The sequence below is a fragment of the Malaclemys terrapin genome, chromosome 2 (genome assembly GCF_027887155.1).
Source record: "Malaclemys terrapin pileata isolate rMalTer1 chromosome 2, rMalTer1.hap1, whole genome shotgun sequence".
NCBI lineage: Eukaryota > Metazoa > Chordata > Testudines > Emydidae > Malaclemys > Malaclemys terrapin.
Genome location: NC_071506.1, coordinates 113,527,389 through 113,547,021, shown reverse-complemented (window position 1 = coordinate 113,547,021; position 19,633 = coordinate 113,527,389). Strand labels below are relative to the sequence as shown.

At 44.2% G+C, this 19,633-nt stretch overlaps 1 protein-coding gene across 2 annotated transcripts in view; it reads left to right on the top strand.

Annotated features, from left to right (window-relative positions):
* GCNT2 (glucosaminyl (N-acetyl) transferase 2 (I blood group)) overlaps window positions 1-17,025 on the top strand; it is a 58,362-nt gene extending 41,337 nt beyond the window's left edge. For both annotated transcript variants that reach the window (XM_054019609.1, XM_054019608.1), the window contains 2 exons: window positions 11,526-11,618; window positions 14,852-17,025. In XM_054019609.1, the coding sequence (XP_053875584.1) occupies window positions 11,526-11,618; window positions 14,852-15,042 (284 nt within the window). In that variant the 3' untranslated portion in view covers window positions 15,043-17,025. The remainder of the gene's footprint in view (window positions 1-11,525; window positions 11,619-14,851) is intronic.
* The last annotated feature ends 2,608 nt before the right edge of the window (window positions 17,026-19,633 follow it).

The following is a 19,633-nucleotide window of genomic DNA, read 5'->3' as shown; positions in this document are numbered from 1 at the left end:
TGCCACGAATGGGAACGATCTGAGACTTCTTCAGCAGAACCATATAAAGGGCCAAATATTCTGCTGGTGTAAATTGGTATAGTGCCACTGAAATCAACTGAAGCTGCCACAATTTACACCAGTAGAAAAGTTGGCCCCAAACATTCACATACGTTTCCTAACATCTGACCCCTTCCTCTTTTCCCTGGGATGTATGCATCCCCATCCAACATTTTTGTTGTTGTCACAACAATATTAACACCTAGTTCTGCTTAGTGTATGCGCAATGCAGTGGCACCCGTGACTAAGATTCATCACAGAATAACCACCACATTTTCTACAGTGACCACTGAGTCTGCAGTTGCCCTTCACTTTATCTATTAATATCATTCCTCCTCCATCATCTACTCATCAGTAGCTATTGCTTCCCATTGAGTTTTGTCCTCTGCATTTACCATGCTGTTTTCCCACAGTATGCTCACAACTGTCATCAACCTTTTAATGCATGAGTTACAAAAAGATCAAGCCTACTAAGCTGCAGACACACTTTTCATAGACAATGCAGCATAAATGGGCTTTAAGGAGGGATCTGAAAGAACACAGTGCAGAGTTTTTGCATATTTCATTAACCCCAGCTCCTTCCATGCATAAGGGATGTAATGGGGGAGAATCTGAAATCTGACAAATAGGAAAAGAGACTGCTATTGTCAGTGAAGTGGAAGTGGGGGCTGATGGCTTTATAGAATATAAGACATGATAGATGGGGTGGGTATAGGCCTTAAAAGAAAAAGCAAGTAGTTTGTGCTTGATGCAGGAAAAAGAGGAGGGAGAAACAATGGGAGGAAATTCTATTAACTCTGGGCCAAAATCTCAGCCTAGTCCATTGGAGTCAATGGATCCATGCTGATTTACACCAGCTGAAGATCTGGCGCTATAGTTGTAAAATTACCACCCATGCTATCAGAGTAGGTATAATTCCAGTTAGTGCAGCAGTAAATCCTCAGTAACCTGTAGGAACAGGCAAGCCAGTTTGGGTAAGATAAGAATGGACATGAATTTCCATCCCTCAAGCTGAATTTGAACCTCTAAGCCAGTGTCTCTCAACCTTTCCAGACTACTGTGCGCATTTCAGGAGTCTGATTTGTCTTGCATACCCCCAAGTTTCATCTCACTTAAAAACTACTTGATTACAAAAATCAGACATAAAAATATAAAAGTGTCGCCGCAGGCTACTGCTGAAAAATTGCTTACTGTCTTATTTTGCCATATAATTATAAAATCAATTGGAATATAAATATTGTACTCTATATTTCAATAGATAGAGCAGTATAAGCAAGTCATTGTCTGTATGAAATTTTAGTTTGTACTGACTTTACTAGTGTTTTTTATATAGCCTGTTGTAAAACTAGGAAAATATCGAGATGAGTTGATGTACCCCTGGAAGACGTCTGCGTACGCCCCGGGGTATGTGTACCCCTGGTTGAGAACCACTTAACTTCTCTTTCTTATACCTGCATCTTCTGCATACTGCATGTCCGGTTTTTAATCAAAATGCCACAGAAAAGAGTATGTTCTCTATTTTCACTGTATTTCTAACTCGGATGGAATGCAGAATTGCTGGAAATACAATGGAGAACCAGTTCTTCTGAGATTTCCTGTCCAGTTTATTGCTTTTCAGAGCTTATATATGAGAGGCTATGAACCTTATTAGGAAGAACCAAGTTAGTCCTGTTTGTTTAGATACCAAATGCTTTTGTAACATGGTTGATATTAGCACTGACCCCTATGAGCTGTGTGTCCAGTAAAGACCAGGCAAGACAGGCAGACATAGAGAAAGACAGATATGCATACACACCTTCCCCTTCTTCCACTACAATTTATATGCAGCCATATCCGAGGTGGTCTTACAGCAGTACTTCAGGACAGGAAGTGAAGACTATCATGATGGCAGGGCTAACACTGTACCATTTCTTATAGCTCCAGGGATCTCCTGGTCAGAATCTTGGTTTTATGTGTTCTCCAAAATATGGCACCTGCAACTTCACAGTGCTCCCTAGCATTGCTGAATCATTCGTCCAGTACTGATCTGAGAGACGAATGCCATTTACTGAAATACCATCATCACTTTCTATAGCTACCATTTTTTTCTTGGAGGTCCCCATCCAAGTCCTCACCTGACCCAATATTATGAGTTCACCATTGCCCCAGTTATGGAGAAAGTAACTTGTCTGAAAAATGCCAACACCATTGGACTAAGTAGATTCCTTTTTTGGGAAATCTGAGCTTAGAGAATGCTTGGCCCAAGAAGCCTAAACAAACAAACAAAAACTGAAGGACAGTTTCCAAGTGGAGTTGTCTTGGTGCACTCTCTTCCCCCACCCCATCGGACTAGGATTTCTTGCTAGCTAAGGAATTGCTAATTGATTTTTTGTCCAAGAAGTGTTCCTATTGGTTACATTTTTATTTTGGTCCAGATTTTGTCTTTGAGTCACTGACAGCATTGGAGGGAGAGAGACTGGGCTGCTTAGCATCAGGGATCCTGACTGACAGCCAGAATCTTTCTCAACTAGTCTCAGGAAATGCATGCTAGAGGGCGGAGTTCACTCAGCCCTAGTGCAGTGTGTGCTATCTCCATACAGCAGGCAGCTCTCCTAGCCCATGGGAAAGGGGTGCAAAGCTATGCCCCTCCCTCCACCCTCATACACACTGTCACTAGCCACCCACTTCTTTATCTCCTACTGCAGTTCCTGTCCTCCCTCCCCAAGTTATGGCTGGCCCTTTCACAGAGCAGGTGGCTTCTTCTGTGCGCTCCTGAATCTTTGTAAACAAGGACAGAACCAGCATTTTTCCCATCTTATTTTATCTGCTGCAAGGCCAGCATACAAAGGGGTGTATTTCATAAATCCTGAGTGAGCTCTGGCTCTTCTGAATACCACATCATAGTCCATATTTCTGTTTATAGCAGAGTGCCAGTGATTTTGCCATTGTACCATTCCACTTCTTTGATGTGGGGTTAAGAATCATTATTGAATACTTTCCAACCACCTGTAGTTGAAAGAAAGCATCTATACTTAAATGTTGATTTTTTTTAAAACTTTCTGCCATCCCATCCCTCCAAAAATACTTAGTCCAATGGAATTTAAAGGCTTTCCACTATTTCTTGTAAAGCTCCTCATTACAGCTTGCAAATGTTGGCAGCTATAGTTACCATGAGCTTTTAGAAATAGGTAGGATTTCCTTTCCATCTCTTTCCACTGAGGGGAGGAAGTGCAACAGGAAACTGCAGTTACTGACCCCCCATTTGCCTCCATCTGTGGCATTGCTAAAGAACCCTGTACGCAGGCTAGTGTAAAGTAAACAACTACTTTTAGTCATAACAGCTGGCCTAGGGTTACCATATTTCAACACTGAAAAAAGAGGACACTCCACAGGGGCCCCGGCCCCGCCCCAACTCCGCCCCTTCCCAACTCCGCCCCTTCCCCAAAGTCCCCGCCCCAACTCTGCCCCCTCCTCTGAGCACCCCACATTCCCCCTTCTCCCTCCCGCTCTGTTCTTGGTTGGGGGTTGCTTAGTGCTTCATAAACTGTAAAACGTTTGTAAAACCTACAAAGTGAGGGTGAAACAGAGAAAAGTCTGTGAGCAAAACAAGCTGCTAGTGAGGGAGACATGGTTATCTATATGAGATGTTTTTATTTAAGAATCCATGGTAATACAAATAGTAATGATGATGGTGGTAATGCTACAAATAAGCAGTTAAGATTGGGGCCTTATTCTAAACAAGAAAATAAATCTAAACCATGGAGAATGCAGTGAAAATTAATATTGATTATTAGGAATAATGGTGAGGTAGGATTAGCATCATGATGGTCAAGGAGAAGGGATTCCACTAGGGCCAGGTAGTAACCATGGTTCTATTTAGTATTTGTGTCAAAGCACATTCACCGCTTAAATACAGTTCTCTGGTTTAGTTATTTGGTACAGTAACTTGCAAACCGTGAAGCCGGTAGCCCTCCGGCAAAAGACGCTCGGGGGACCCCGAGTGCGAGTGGCTGCAGCAAAACTAACAACTTGCACCGAGATGATGTCACAGCGGGCGACCCCCCCCCCCCCCACAAATTCGGAGAGCCTTAATATAGTTGAAATACACTGAATTGCAGATTTTTGGATGAAGAGAATGGAAAAAATAGTAGCTATTTTGCTAAAAATTAAGGACAGCTGTTAGTGTACAGGACTTCTGGCACTGCATTTCTAACTATATCACTGCCTCATTCGGTGACCCTGGGCAAGTCACTAAGGCCTGCTCTACACACAGATTTTGTGCTAGGGTAACTATTTTGGTTAGGGGTATAGTTTTTTTAAAACCAATTTAGTTATCCTAGTACAATCCCAAGTATGGATGTAATTCTATACTGGTACAAGCACTTTGATACCAAGTCCATGCCAGGAAGTTGTCCCACTTTCATTATACTGGTACTGTTAAAATGAGAGAATTTTCATGCGCCACCAAGGCCTTACACTGGATCTGTTTCCACTTATTTATGATTTTCCACTTAGCGCTTTGTGATGCTCACGCTGAAGGAACTCTACAAGCATAAAGTATTTTTATGGCTGTGTATCATGAGTGGGGTGCGTGGCTAGAAGCCTGACCTTTGCCTCGCCTCACAAGATATGAAGGTGCAAGACCTGGGTAACGTTTCCCCTGGGTCATGGTTTGTGGACAGGGCTCACAGGGCACGCAGCAGCCCGATGGATTTTCACCAGTTCCATTCAGGAAAGTAAACAGCAACACGGGAGGGGGGAAGGGCGGGATCCTGCCCCGCAGACACACCCCAACAACATCCTCCAGGCAGCTTAACCCGACTAACGGCTCCTTTCATTCCCCAGGCTCACCAGCCGCCCCGGACTCTCCAGCTTGCCCCGTGACTGGGGGCCGGAGGCGCAGCTCCAGCCCCAGGGGGATGCAAATCCGGACAGTGCCGGCTCCCGCAGCGAGCCGCCAGGTGGTACCGCAACCCCCCTGGGGGCGCCCCCCAGCCCGGCGCTGGCTGCCGAGCGGCGCCCAGAGACACCCCCCACCCAAAGGACAGGGGCCTGCGCCCCTCCCTCCCCCGAAGGCTTGCTGCCTCACAGGAGCAGGTTGGTCGCGTCGCAGGGGCCGCTGGGAGTTGTAGTTCTCGGCCACTCCCCTCTCCCGGCTCTCCCTGGAGCACGAGGCCCGGCCGGACTACAGCCCCCAGCATGCCCCGGGCAGGAGCCGAGTGTCGCACCGAGATGATGTCACAGCGGGCGGCCCCCCCCACACACACACACATTTGGAGAGCCTAGCCTCCCTATTTCCCCAGACATGTCTGGCTTTTTGACAATTCCCCCCGGACGGGGATTTGGGGACCAAAAAGCCGGACATGTCTGGGAAAATCTGGACGTATGATAACCCTAAGCTGGCCAGACCATTTGACCACTGTATAAAACCAGTGGCAACTTTGACATCTGCATATCATGAGCGTTCAATTGGTGTGTCATACATCCAACACAGACAATTTATGTTATAAGGGTTGTTCAGTATTCAAATGTTTGAAACCCTGTTTAAGAATACTTTTTGTCACTTGAGATTAATAAGTTAGCAGAAGTCACCCCGTTGAGTTTTGTCTTGTTTCTTTGATTGGGCCCTTCAGCTCCAAACTAATGCTGTTGTGCTTTTATACATCAGGCCTGCTTCTGGCCTTGCTTGTAAACGATGAGTAACTGCACTGAGGTCGAGGGAACTAAAGAAGTGTAAAATGCAGAATGAGAAACAGTCCCACCAGGTACATTTATTTTACAATTTACAGAGCCAACTCAGCCAGTCAAAAAGTTTAAACTGGATTTATTTGACCCCCCCCCCCCAAAAAAAAGGATTAAAAAAAAAAAAGCCCTATAATTTTTCCCCATTTTTCAAATAACTGTAGAGCTGTTTGACTGCTAAGTTTTAGAGTTTTGATTAAAAAAGGGGGACTAATTATAATTTGTTGACCAACTCTATAAATTAGCATTCACTTGAATTATTGTAGCTTTCCTCCTATAGTGTGTACTAATCTAGACCAGAGATTGGCCTGAATTGAAGGTTGGCTCTAGAGCTGTAGCTCTAGATTCATCTGAGGAGAGGAGACAGGACTTGGTTGTAATCAATATATATGGCTTTCTTCACTGAGGCCACTGGTCCCTTTGGGCTGTCTGGTTATGGAGCTGAACATCCTATCACAGCCTTTTCTGCTTAGTGTTACCACACTGGTCCCTAAAAGGACTATCCTGGACTAATCAGTCATGGAAAGGACTGCTAACCAAACTGCTGGAATAAAATCCAAACTTCCCTAGAGGCTCAGGGAGATTCAGAATCCATGTTATAGTCTGGGCCCATTTCTAGTATAAACTTTGCCAACCGTTTATTAAATCTTCTTACACAGCAAGCTTGATTTAAGCAACTAAGAAGTTTAGCTACATAAACAGTAGTAGTTACAGCCAAAAATTGAGAGTATGGAGCCTGTGGGCCAGATACCCAGCTAGTGTAAATCATTTAGACTAGCTCAGAATCTGGTCCCTTGGCTCGATTCTTGACTTATCCATGTGACCTGGAAGAAATCACTTATCTTGCTTGTGCCTTACTTTCTCCATCTGCAGGAAGAAGGATAAAAATCTAAAGTACTATTAAAATCATAAAGCCAAATTAACGCTCTATTTGGTCATGTCTTTTTATTAGGGCTGTCAAGCGATTAAAGGCACAATTAATTGCACTGTTAAACAATAATAGAATATCACTTACTTAAATATTTTTGGATGTTTTCTACATTTTCAAATATATTTATTTCAATTACAACACAGAATAAAAAGTACAGTACTCACTTTATATTTATTTTTGATTACAAGTATTTGCACTGTAAAAAAAACAAAGGAAATAGTATTTTCAGTTAATCTAATACAAGTACTGTAGTGCAATCTCTTTATCATGAAAGTTGAACTTACAAATGTAGAATTATGTACAAAAAAAACTGCATTCAAAAATAAAACGATGTAAAATTTTAGAGCTTGCAAGGTCAGTCCTACTTCTTATTCAGCCAATCACTAAGACAAACAAGTTTGTTTACATTTGCAGAGATAATGCTACCCGCTTCTTGTTTACAATGCCACCTGAAAGTGAGAACAGGTGTTTGCATGGCACTGTTTTGTAGCTGGTGTCGCAAGATATTTACATGCTAGATGCACTAAAGATTCATATGTCCCTTCATGCTTCAACCCCCATTCCAGTGGACATGTATCCATTCTGATGATGGGTTCTGCTCAATAACAATCCAAAGCAGTGCAGACCAATGCATGTTCATTTTCATCATCCGAGTCAGATCCCACCAGCAGAAGGTTGATTTTCTTTTTTGGTGGTTCGAGTTCTGTAGTTTCCACATCGGAGTGTTTTAAGACTCTTTTAAGACTTCTGAAAGCATGCTCCACACCTCATCCCTCTCAGATTTTGGAGAGCACTTCAGATTCTTAAACCTTGGGATGGTTAGAAATCCCACATTGGCACCTTCTTTGCGTTTTGTGAAATTAGGGTGACCAGACAGCAGTTGTGAAAAATCGGGACGAGGGTAGGGGTGTAATAGGAGCCTATATAAGAAAAAGACCCAAGAATCGGGATTGGCCCTATAAAATCGGGACATCTGGTCACCCTATGTGAAATCTACAGTGAAAGTGTTCTTAAAACGAACATGTGCTAGGTCATCATCTGAGACTGCAATAACATGAAATATTGCAGAATGTGGGTAAAACAGAGCAGGAGACATACAATTCTCCCCCCAAGGAGTTCAGTCACATTTTTTAATTAACATATTTTTTTTAAACAAGCATCATCAGCATGGAAGCATTTCCTCTGGAATGGTGGCTGAAGCGTGAAGGGGCATATGAATGTTTAGCATATCTGGCACGTAAATACCTTGCAATGCCGGCTACAAAAGTGCCATGCAAATGCCTGTTCTCACTTTCTGGTGACATTGTAAATAAGAAGAGGGCAGCATTATCTCCTATAAATGTAAACAAACTTGTTTGTCTTAGTGATTGGCTGAACAAGAAGTAGGACTGAGTGGACTTGTAGACTCTAAAATTTTATATTCTGTTTGAGTGTAGTTATGTAACAAACAAACAAAAAATCTACATTTGTAAATTGCACTTTCACCACAAAGATTGCACTACAGTACTTGTATGAGGTGAATTGAAAAATACTATTTTATCATTTTTAGTGCAAATATTTGTAATAAATATACACTTTGATTTCAATTACAACACATAATACAATGTATATGAAAATGTAGAAAACATGCAAAATATTAAATTTCAATTGGTATTCTATTGTTTAACAGTGCAATTAAAACAGTGATTAATCACAATTATTTTTTTTAATCGCAATTTTTTTTTTTTAGTTAATTGCGTGAGTTAACTGCGATTAATCGACAGCCCTGCTTTTTAATCCTTGCTTTCACCTTCACTCTGAGGTGAGAACAGTTTGTCTATTTATGTGCCTTTCAACAGACGTGTTGGGCCTCCACAAATAGTAAAGAGTGTGTCTAATGGTTAGAGCAGGGGACCCAATTAGGGCACAAGTATTTCTATTCCTGGTTCTGCCATTGAGTCATTTTGTGATCTTAAGCATGTCAGTTATACACTTAGAGAATGTGTGTAAACCTGCCATAAAATTCAATTGCAGAGCACTTAGGCATCCTTGGATGAAAGATGCTGCCTAAGCGTAAGTCTACGCAGCAGAGGTAACCCAGGCGTCAACTTTAACTCCTCTACCATTCACATACAAAAACCTCCAACACAGGTTTGGAGGTGCTTTAAGCCTGACCTAGCTGGGGGTGTGGGTTAGAGGCTAGGCTCTGCTTTAACTATGCCTGGAATGCACCCACTTTGCAGTGAGAAAACAGGCTCAGTTGCTGATGGTCCCCCAAATGCCTCCCCGGCAAAGAACAGAAAAGTTCTCCGGGAGTTGACTAGGAAAGAATCCTAGAGTGTTCAGCACAGCACTTGGCGCCTGCAAAGGGTGTCACTTCTTTATTGCTCCCTGCTGTCAGAGCATGGTTCTTCATCTCCTGTACCCCATTGACAACTTCTTTGGCCCTGTGATGGCATATCTCTGGCTATACCTTCCATGGTCCAGCCCTCCAGCCACGTCACCTCTTTCCAGTTCTGTTCCCTTTCAAGGTAACCAAAGTCCAACTAAAGAATCCATACCAACATGCAAACAGAAGATCCTTCTGCACCTCTTGCACTACCTTGAAGTTCCCTGCTCTTCACCTCTATTCCCTGCGACTACACAGTTCCTTCTTTTCTCCTTTGGCTGAGCACTGCCTCCCAGGCCTTTCCTTACAGGCAATTTTCCCTTGCAGGTCTCCCCACTGCTTCCCCTCCCAAGGGACTCCGGTAGCGTCTTTGGAGACCTCCCTGCTTCTTACAAGCCATAACTCAGGGTCTCCCACAGGTACCTGCCTTGCTATCTGTGGTTCTCTCAAGCCTGCCTTCACAGAGAGAGGGAGGGAACTCTCCTTGCTTGTCACTGAGTTCTCTCCCATTTCTGTGTAGTCCTCCCTGGACCCTTCACAGCTAGGATTGCTAATTGTTATTGAGTCCCCAGATCAGGATAAGTGGGGATTAACTGCACTGTTACAGTGCAACTTCATTTTCCTAGCTGAAGAAGATTGTACATCAGGTGGCAAACCACCTATTGTGGATTAAAGGATGTTGACAAAGCTGTTTGGGTGCCAGACAACAAATCAGGCCTCATGTATATTTGAAGAGACAAAATCTGGAGTTTGTCCGGGGTCATGCGGGAACCTTGTATTTATGCCATTGATTCTTTGCTATTTCTGCTATCACATTCTGAGAACAAGACTATTTTAAGGGATGCTTTTTACTATCTTGTTGAAACAACCTCTTCAATATCAAATGGACCATCTAATTGGAGTAAGAGTCTGAGCACCCGTGGCCCCCCAGCCCAAGTTTTGGTTAGGGGTATATAGTAAAAAAGTCATGGACAGGTCAGAGGCCATGAATTTTTATTTATTCCCTGTGACCTGTCCGTGACTTTTACTAAAAATATCCATGACTAAAACATAGCCTTAATAATGGGTCTCCATTGTTAACAGTCAGTCAAGAAGGATGAAGGTTCTTGCATGTATGTGTAGCATGAACACATCACTTATTCTGTCTGGGCCAAATTCAGGTGCCATATAAGTAAATACTCTTCAATTGCCTTAATGGCAGTTCACCCATTTGTACTCAGTCTGAATTGATCCACTATAGCCCCCCAGTAGCCCAGCTGGAAAAAGGGATAAACCGCTTTATCCCCAATCTCACAAGGAGGTAGTGAGGATTAATTAGCTACTAGGATTATCACTACTGGGGGGAGGGATAGCTCAGTGGTTTGAGTATTAGCCTGCTAAACCCAGGGTTGTGAGTTCAATCTTTGAAGAGGCCATTTAGGGATCTGGGGCAAAAAAAATCTGTCAGGGACAGTACTTGGTCCTGCTGTGAAGGCAGGGGACTGGACAATATGACCTTTCAAGATCCCTTCCAGGTCTATGAGATAGTAGAATATGGAGATATACCTATCTGAACAGCATTTTGAAGATACAAAGTGTTAACAATTAATACTTAGTGCTTGTTTATGGGTAATACCTCTCTTGCACCCTCTTGAGGAGAAGATGGGCACTGTTCTTGTCAGGGCACGGCAGCGGCAGGGAACGGCTGTCTCCCTGTATTACATTACTGTGGAATTGTTCCAGAGTTTGGAGCACAGCTCACTGCTTTGGGGTCTCCCCCACATACAGGGGCAGGAGGTGAAAAAAGGGCAAATAAATAAGTCAGGATGTTCCCACAATTCCCAAGAGGCAGAATCCACAACTTTTGGAAAGCAAAGGGTTATATTTAAAAAAAAAAAAAACACACACACACACACACACCAAACCCTCTCCTTTCTGGGAGGACCTGAGTGGTCAGAGTTCTCAAGCAGTTTCCCCAGTTAGCAACCCCTTCTTGTTAGGTACTCCGAGTTCCAGGCCTACTCCTTCAGAGTACCCCCTCAAACTGACCTGGAAGCCTCCCTTTGCAGGCTTGCCAAACCTCATGGGTGTGCTGGATTGCTGCAGATTGTGCCCAGACAAGCTATTTATCCCCTTCTTGACTCCTGTAGTGAGTTGCCCTACTACACCTTGGAAAGATTCCATTTCTCTTGCTGTGACCATTCAAGGATGGAGGGTTGCACACAAATACATGTCTTGTTGAAAGGGCTTATAACCAGGAGATCTTTGTTTTTAAAGAGTTTTGTTTCAGGAGTACGAAGTGAAATTGCTGAAGCCTTCATGGATTTCAACCTAATTCTGTTGTCAGTGCTGAGAAGATATACAAGTCAGTAAGAGCTCCCAGAAGAGAGTGATGCTGTGCAGTGACGTAAAAACCTGAACTCAGCTCCCCCCCACCCCAAAAAAAAAAAAAAGACTAATTTCTCCCCCCATCTTATCAAATTGTAGATGTCCCTGGTTCCATGCCAAATGCATCCTGGGAAGGTAACCTGAGAGCTATCAAGTGGAGCGATAAGGAAAACTCTCATGGAGGTTGTCATGGTAATGTGTATATTCTTTACTTTTCCTTTTCCTATTTTTGCACTGAAATCTGAGAACTGGGTGGGAAATGATTTTTCTGTCCCGCAAATATTTGAGATTTCAGAAGCTTTGCCGTTCCACATCAGCATGAAGCGGACACTTTTGGAAGTTAAACAAAAAAGGGAGCAAGAGAGAGGCCAGCACCCCAGAATAACCCAGTGGTTATAGCATGCACCTGGGATGTGGGAAACCTCAGTTCAGATGCTGCTCTGCCATTCTCCACACCCCAGGTGAGTGCGCTCACCAGCAGGATATTGGCTATTCTGCAATGGGTCTCACTGTTTTTCCTGTTGGAGCTTATAAATAAAGATTCAATGGTGCAGGGACTGGACGCTAGGTCTCCCACAGCCCAGGGGAGTTCCATAACCACTGAGCTATTCTGCAGTGTGGGTGGTTTGTGATTTTTTTTCCTTCTCCCTCTCTCTCTCACCAGAAATTCCTTCCTGCACCCAATAAACATTTCCCAATGAAAGTTTCATTGAAACTGGTATGTTCCCCTGGAAAGTTTGGGTTTTGACAGATCAACAGTTTCTGACAAAATAAGTGGCATCAGAAAATTCCCAGCCAGCTCTGTTGGTAACTGAGCAGCTATACAATTCTTCTCAGGAATTTTTTAGCCCTTTCTTTAAATCTGTGCTATAATCATATATAAGCATGGAGATATTCTCCTTTGTAAAATGGGGATCATCATTAACTAACCATATAAACGAACCGGCTTATGATCGAGTATATAAGCCGACCCTCTCTCCCCCCCCACCCCTAAGATGGACAAGTAAAAATGGAAAATTTTTATAATGTGTTCATAAGATGACCCTATAATTCAGGGGTCAGCAAACTTTGGCCCCTGGGCCATCAGGATAAGCCGCTGGTGGGCCGAGATGGTTTGTTTACCTTGAGCGTCCGCAGGCACAGAGGTAAACTTAAGTAAACAAAGTGTCCCAGTGCACCAGCTGCTTACCCTGATGGGCCGGGACAGCAACTGGTGGGGACGTTTTTTTGGGGGAGGGGGAGAAAGAGAGCTGGGAGTCAGGGGAGTAACCCCTGTGACCACCCCCCACATGACCCCACCCCTAGCCCAGGACCCCCACACTCTCCCCATCCCATCCCTTCCCATGTTATCTGGTGAGGAGGTCTCTGGCCTGGTTGGAGCTGCTCCGGCAGGCTGGGCAGCGCGGCTGCAGCCTGCTCCGGCGTGCCAGACCGGGCGGCACGGCCACAGCATGTTCCAGCGGGTTGGGCTGGATGGCACAGCCGCAGTGTGCTCTGGGGGGCGGGGCTGAGCAGCACGGCTGCAGCCTGCCAGCCCCGGAGCTGCAGCTGCGTTAGAGACTGCGGGGGCAGAGTGGGGGGAGGGAGGGAGAGAGAAGAGAGCAGAGAGCAGCGTGGCCAGAAGCACAGAGACTCTGCCCCGCCTCTTCCCTTCTGGCTGTGCTGCCTCTCTTTGCTCCCTCTGTTGCAGGGAGGGGCTGTGTGCCACCTCTCCCTCTCTATACCCGTTCGTAAGCCGACCCTCTTCTCTGGTGCTTCCCTTTTTTACTAAAAAAATTCGGCTTATGAACGGGTATATACGGTAATTCATAGGCATAATGAGACTCACTAAACAAGTATCTGTAAGCAATCTTAAGTTGGAAGATGCTATAGAAGTGCAAAATGCTCATTATTACTGTAGAATCCTGACATACATATACATTTGCCGCAATCCTGCATTTGTACTTCAGACTAGGTAAGACAGGGATCATGATTTATGGTAGAGCAAGGAGACTGCAGATCCTAGGATTCTATCTCTGGCTGAGTCACAAGGAGTATCTACTATGGAAGGTTTAATTTCTAGCTTGAATAGATGTACCCGCAGTAAGACTGATCCAGTTAGTATGATGAAAATAGAAGTGAAGGTATGGCAGTATGAGCAGCAGGACAGGCTAGCTACCTCGAATACAATACCATTGGGACCATTCTGTAACATTTGGGCAGCTAGCCCCTCCCACTGCTTGCATTGCTACAGCTACACTTCTGTTTTTAGTACCCTAGCTTGATCAAATTGTACCTTCCAGCAACTGCTTAGATGTGTCCACAGACTTACTATGTATCTGAGTGATTCACTTGACTTCCTTATGAATCAGTGCATCCAGCTGTAAAAACAAACAAACAAAAAGAGTAAAATGAAATACTTCTTACAACAAATGCTACTTTTGAGCGGAGCTTCCAGGCTCTTACATAGATGAACTAACAAACATATCAGAGCATCTACCATTTAGCAAATTAAGACAGTGGGCCTAATTAGCTACTGGATCACTATAGTTTTGTGCCAGTGTAGCGCCACTTACATCAATGGAATTACATCAGTTTAAAACTGAAGTACGTCAGTGGAAAACCTGAGTCCTAGAATCATAGAAATTAGAGATGGAAAAAACCTTGCTGAATCATTTGGCCCTATAGCTGTACTGATTTGTTTGGGCTAGTTTTAAATGTCTTAGGTGATGATGTTTTCATTCTTATAGACAGGGGTGAAAGTGACATTAAGCACTTACCGGTATGGGGGCTGGCTCCAGCCCCCAGAAGGGGCGGGGCTGGCAGGCAGCGTCCCCCAGCCAGCCCATCTGCACTGCCTCGCCCATGCTGCCCAGGGCTCCAATGGTGATTTAAAGTGCCTGGGGCTCTGTCCGCTGCTGCAGAGCAGCCAGAGCCCCAAGCCCTTTAAAATCACGGCCTCAGGGAATCTGCTCCTTTTGTCCCCCTCATCGGCAGCCTGAGGGAAGTCGGGGGAGCAAAAGGGGCAAGGACGTTAAAATGCTGCCATGGCAGCACTTTAAGCAGCGTCCTTTGCCACAGCACTTTAAGGACCCTGCTTAAAGCGCTTGCCACAGCAGCACTTTAACGTCAGCTGAGTACGGGCTGGTTCCGGTGGCCACTTTTTAGCGGCACGCTGTACCGGCTTACTTTCACCCCTGCTTATAGATCTCATTGTTTGGACATTTTTCTTGGTCACCCTAGATTAGCTATTTTTTTTTTTAAACTTCATGCCACCACTCAGTTATTATTCCCCTATTCACTTCTGACCAAATTCAGATCTGGTGTAAATGGGCTTCACTCCACTGAAGTTAACCGATTTATCATAAGGATGAATTTGACTCATCTCTTTTCCACAGAACACCCTATGTATTTGATGTTGCTCTTGTCATCTCTTTCCTTTGCAGGTCATTATGTCAGAAGCATTTGTATATATGGAACAGGTGACCTAAAGTGGCTATTTAAGTCTGTAAGCATGTTTGCTAACAAGTTTGAACTCAAAACATACCCACTCACTGTAGAATGCCTGGAACTGAGGCTTCGAGAGAGAGCACTGAACCAGAGCGAAACGCAGGTGAAACCAAGTTGGTACTTTTAAATTAACAACTCAGAATGGAAATAAAACTCCAGCTGCAGTAGCTCGGGAAGAATAACCTCCCTGGAAAGACTTTTCTTCTGGAACTTCAGTACGGGTAGTTTGTAATGTCTTGAGTGGAAGGTTTGAGTGCAGATCATACAACACTGGAGAGACCCAAAGAGGAGGCTGAGGAAATGGTTCTGTTGGCTTTGCTATATTTGCACGTTTGGCATGTGTGGCTGGATGGCACCTTACTGACTTGTGCCGGGCAATAATGTCATCGCTATCATGTTCTGTATATTTATATGTAAAAATCACGCAGCCCTAAATTTTCATACAGCAACATAAAATCCAGAGCATACTAATGAGGAAGAGTTATCCTTCTTTGAAGAAAACCATCACCATCAACAAGATCTTAAAGAGAAATCTAGGTGCACAGTTTGATGACTCCATACGTACAGAAACAAAAATCACTGACTCCCCCCCCCCCCCCCCCAATAAAAATCCCTCTGCCAAATGTTTGTAGGGTAATAGCATTTGGTATTTTTGACTCTCTAAATGGGCAGCATGGGGCCTGTGGGAAGCAGGAGAAATGCTTCCAGATCTGCTGGATCCCTTCCAAAGCATTCTGGGGGTGGGGGAAGGCACCTGGGAGTTAAACATTTTCATACTGATAACTCTGAGCTTTTAAGAATAACTCAATCACTCCATCTTATACTGTGAAACATGCTAATAGTCTCTCTGAGTTTTATTTTCCTAGACTGTATATACTTAGCACAGAAAATCCCTGTTAGCTATTGGTTATACTGTATTAAGATTTTTTCCCCCTACATGCCAGCCACTAGATATGTAAGCAGGTCTGATGTTCCAGCTACACATGCAAAGCTCCCTGAAGACAACTGAAAGTCTCAATAGACCAGCCAGGACATTGCCTGGTACGCAGCAGACAAAAACAAAAAGCAAAAAAACCCACCACAGCCACCCCACAGCTAGAACTTTCAAAAATATTTTAAGTTTCCCAAACCTGATGGATAGTACATATAGTTTTCACGCTAATGTTCCTCACTCTGAGGACCCCCTTATTTTTCTGGAAAAGTCAAAGGAAAACAAAGCAAAAACACAAAATAAAACTACAGTTGTGGGCACCTCTTCCTTTAGTTGTGGAAGATGGTATGTATGCCAAATTCTAGGCACATAATACTAAGGAGTTTCAGACTGTGCCATCACAAAGGCATTCAAATAGACTATTTTCAGGGCAGAAACTTGGACTCAACTCCTGTTCAACTTCGCTAATGGAAGAATTTCCTGACAGCAAAGCTGGCACAACAAGCAGCCTGTGGAAGCTACAGAAAGAGGAAGAAGAGAGAGAGATGGGGCAGTAGAATGATTTTTCAAAAGTGACTAGTAATTTCGAGGTTTGTAGGGGGCCTTCACTTTTGGCTGCCCAATTTGAGACTCTTTAAAGGGGCCTGATTTTTTAGAATACAGGGGCTCAGCTCTTTCCAGCAGTGATATCTCAAGTTGGGCACCCAGAAATGGAGACACACAAAGCTAAAAGTCACTTCTGAAAATGTAGGCCAAGATTTAAAGGGAAGGGATCCTGACAACCTGATCAGAATAATTGTAGTACCACAATGTGCAAAGAGGGCAGGAGGTAGAAGTGGACTGTCCCAGACTGAGAACCAGAGGCAAATAAGGGATAATAAAACCAATAAGAGCAGAAGCAGCAAGTCCAGCAATTTAAGAGACCAACAACAGGATATTTTGCACTGAATTCTCTTAAAATGAGCAGGACCAAGTGGATCCAGTCTTGAAAGATCTCACATTTTCCCATTTGAGTAACGTGATAGCAGAATTCTGAACACTTAGCAACTCACAAAGCAAAGCTGTCTGTTGATAGTTAATACTGCTGGCCTATGTACTGGCACAATCCAACTCCTGTTAATGTCTCTTCCTTGAATGATAGTCAATATATTTTCATGGAAATAAATTATTTTGATTTCATCATGTAACTGTGTGTGGATTTGTTTTGGGCCTGTGGCACCAGGTGGTAGCCATTGTATTATTTTAAGGAAGATAATTAAAATACAACTTGCAGCTAAGTGAGAGACTACTACAACAACAGAATTAAAGGGGGAGGGAAGTAACACTGCATATGAATGTGAGATTTAGATTTGCACCGAGCACCTCTGGAAGTTATTTATCACCACCTTTATTCTCAATTGATATCCTATATCACAGCTAGTTATAGCAGGTCAGCCAGCTACCCCGTTACATCAGTCTGCAAATATATTTGAGAATGGGGTTAAAACCGTGGATTTAACTCCCCCTGGTCTTTCTCCTGTAGACATTTATACCTGTGCACAGTGGGCTAAATACACAACTATTTTGATTCGGTAATACTTTGCACACACTCAACACATGTGCAAGTCACTATGCAAGATGCTAAGCAAGGGAGAATCAGGCCTGGTATCTCTGGGCCTCTCAATGCTTTAAGATTTGTGAAGAGAGAAGATAAAGGAAAAAACTGCTTTCCTGGTGCTGTCTGTAGTGGACTTTCATCCTACATCATCTTCAGGTACAGTTTTTAGAAGCATCCTCAGGAGTCTAAATCTCTCTAGCTGCGGCTTTGCACCTATGGAACATCTGTAGCCACAAACGGTCTATATGAAGTTACATGTAGTCAGACAGGGAAATGGAAAAACTTTTGCTTAAATGCATTTCAGTAGTTCCAAAAATTCCCCACCTCTAGAAACAGAAAGAGGCTCCTTTCTGCTCTGGCTATGTTTGTGATATCAGAAGCATACATAACTGAAATAATTAAAAAAAATAGACAAGCAGCCTACATTCAGTTTACAGTGTCACCTATGATTGTACAGGACAGTTACCCAGATGACCTTCAGTCATACTCCATCGCATGTTTTTCAACTTTACATTTTTTTTTTTTAAATCTCCAAGCCAAGCAATATACACAGAGCTAGCTACACCTGGTACTTTCCATATGCTGCCCTTAGTTCAAGTCACCTTGTACGGTTACATTAATTCATTATTATTAAAGGATTAATAATCCATACTTAATATATTTAAGGCCTGAATCTCTCTGAGCAGAGGTTACTGCCTCAGAGATTTTTGTTATGGGGGTTTCCACAGTTAAGTTCTATAGCTACAAATGGTAAACCTGTGACAGGATTGTGAGAGAAATCCTGGCCTCATTCAAGTCAATGGCAGTTTTCCATTGTCTTGTATGTGATCAGGATGTCACCCTTTGACTTTGTAACTTGAACTCATTATACAATTCTACTAATAGAGACCATAAAATGGCCTGTTCAAATTTTACTCCCAGAAATGTATTTACTTAACACCCAAAGATCATTGGCTAGAATTAAACTCATTTGTGTAATTAATAGGAGGCAGTGTGTCTGGAAATGACAACCGAACAGACCAAAAATATGGCACCAACAGGTAAAGAGTGAATGGCTCAACACCTGGTGTCTCAGTTTCAGGGTAACTATATTTGTATGTCTCCCCACCCCCATGGTCCACTCCAGGAGGGCTCAGTCAAGTCTCAGGTCTATAGCCATATCTGTCTCTGGACAGGGACTCTCATCCCACTCCCTTCTGACTGCAGTTTTAAGGCTGCATAGTTCCCTGCCTTACACTGAGATATTCCCAGCAAGCAGTCTTCCTAAAGCACTTGTCCTTTGTTTTCACTCCAAGGGCTGTGAACCATGCATTGCCAGCAATTACAACTTACCACACAGCTCTTTCTAAGCAAGCACATTTATTCTTAAGGTTAAAACATTACAGCTAAAACAAAAGTAAACAGATTTAAACACACATTAAACATACCAGGAGTCACCCATTAGTCTGTCGGGACCCTCTTAGGGAAAGTGTTTCCAATTTTCCACAAGGGTTGGGATCCCCCTTGGACAGAAGGTCCTGTTTGCTGGATAAGAAAGAAGGCCCAGAGTAAGTTTAAACTAGGGTTACCATACGTCCGTTTTTTCCCCGGACATGTCCGGCTTTTCAGCAATCAAACCCCCGTCTGGGGGGAATTGCCAAAAAGCCAAACATGTCCGGGAAAAATACCGGATGGGCACTTCCTCGCCTGCGGCTGCTCTGCTCCTCCCCTGACTCAGACTTCGGCTCTGTTTAAGAGCCAAGCTGCCCGAGCCAGCGCTACCGGCTTCAGGCAACCCCCGTGCCTCCGGATCCCGAGCCGGGCACTTCCCTTCCCGGGCTCCAGCTGCTCTGCTCCGGCAGCGCAGGGTCCAGAGGCATGGGGGCTGCCCGAAGCCCGAGCGCTACCGGCTTCACGGTTTGCCGGGCAGCCTCCAGACCCTGCGCCCCCGGCTGGGCACTTCCCCTCCCGGGCTCCAGCTGTGCTGGGGAAGCGGCGGCCGGGGGCGCAGGGTCTGGAGGCTGCCCGGCAAACCATGAAGCCGGTAGTGCTCGGACAGCCCTTTTCACATGGCTGGGAGGGAGGAGGGGGAGTTAGGGCGGGGACTTTGGGGAAGGGGCGGGGAAGGGGCAGAGTTGGGGCGGGGCCGGGGGTGGGGCCAGGGCCCATGAAGTGTCCTCTTTTTTTATTTTTTAAATATAGTAACCCTAT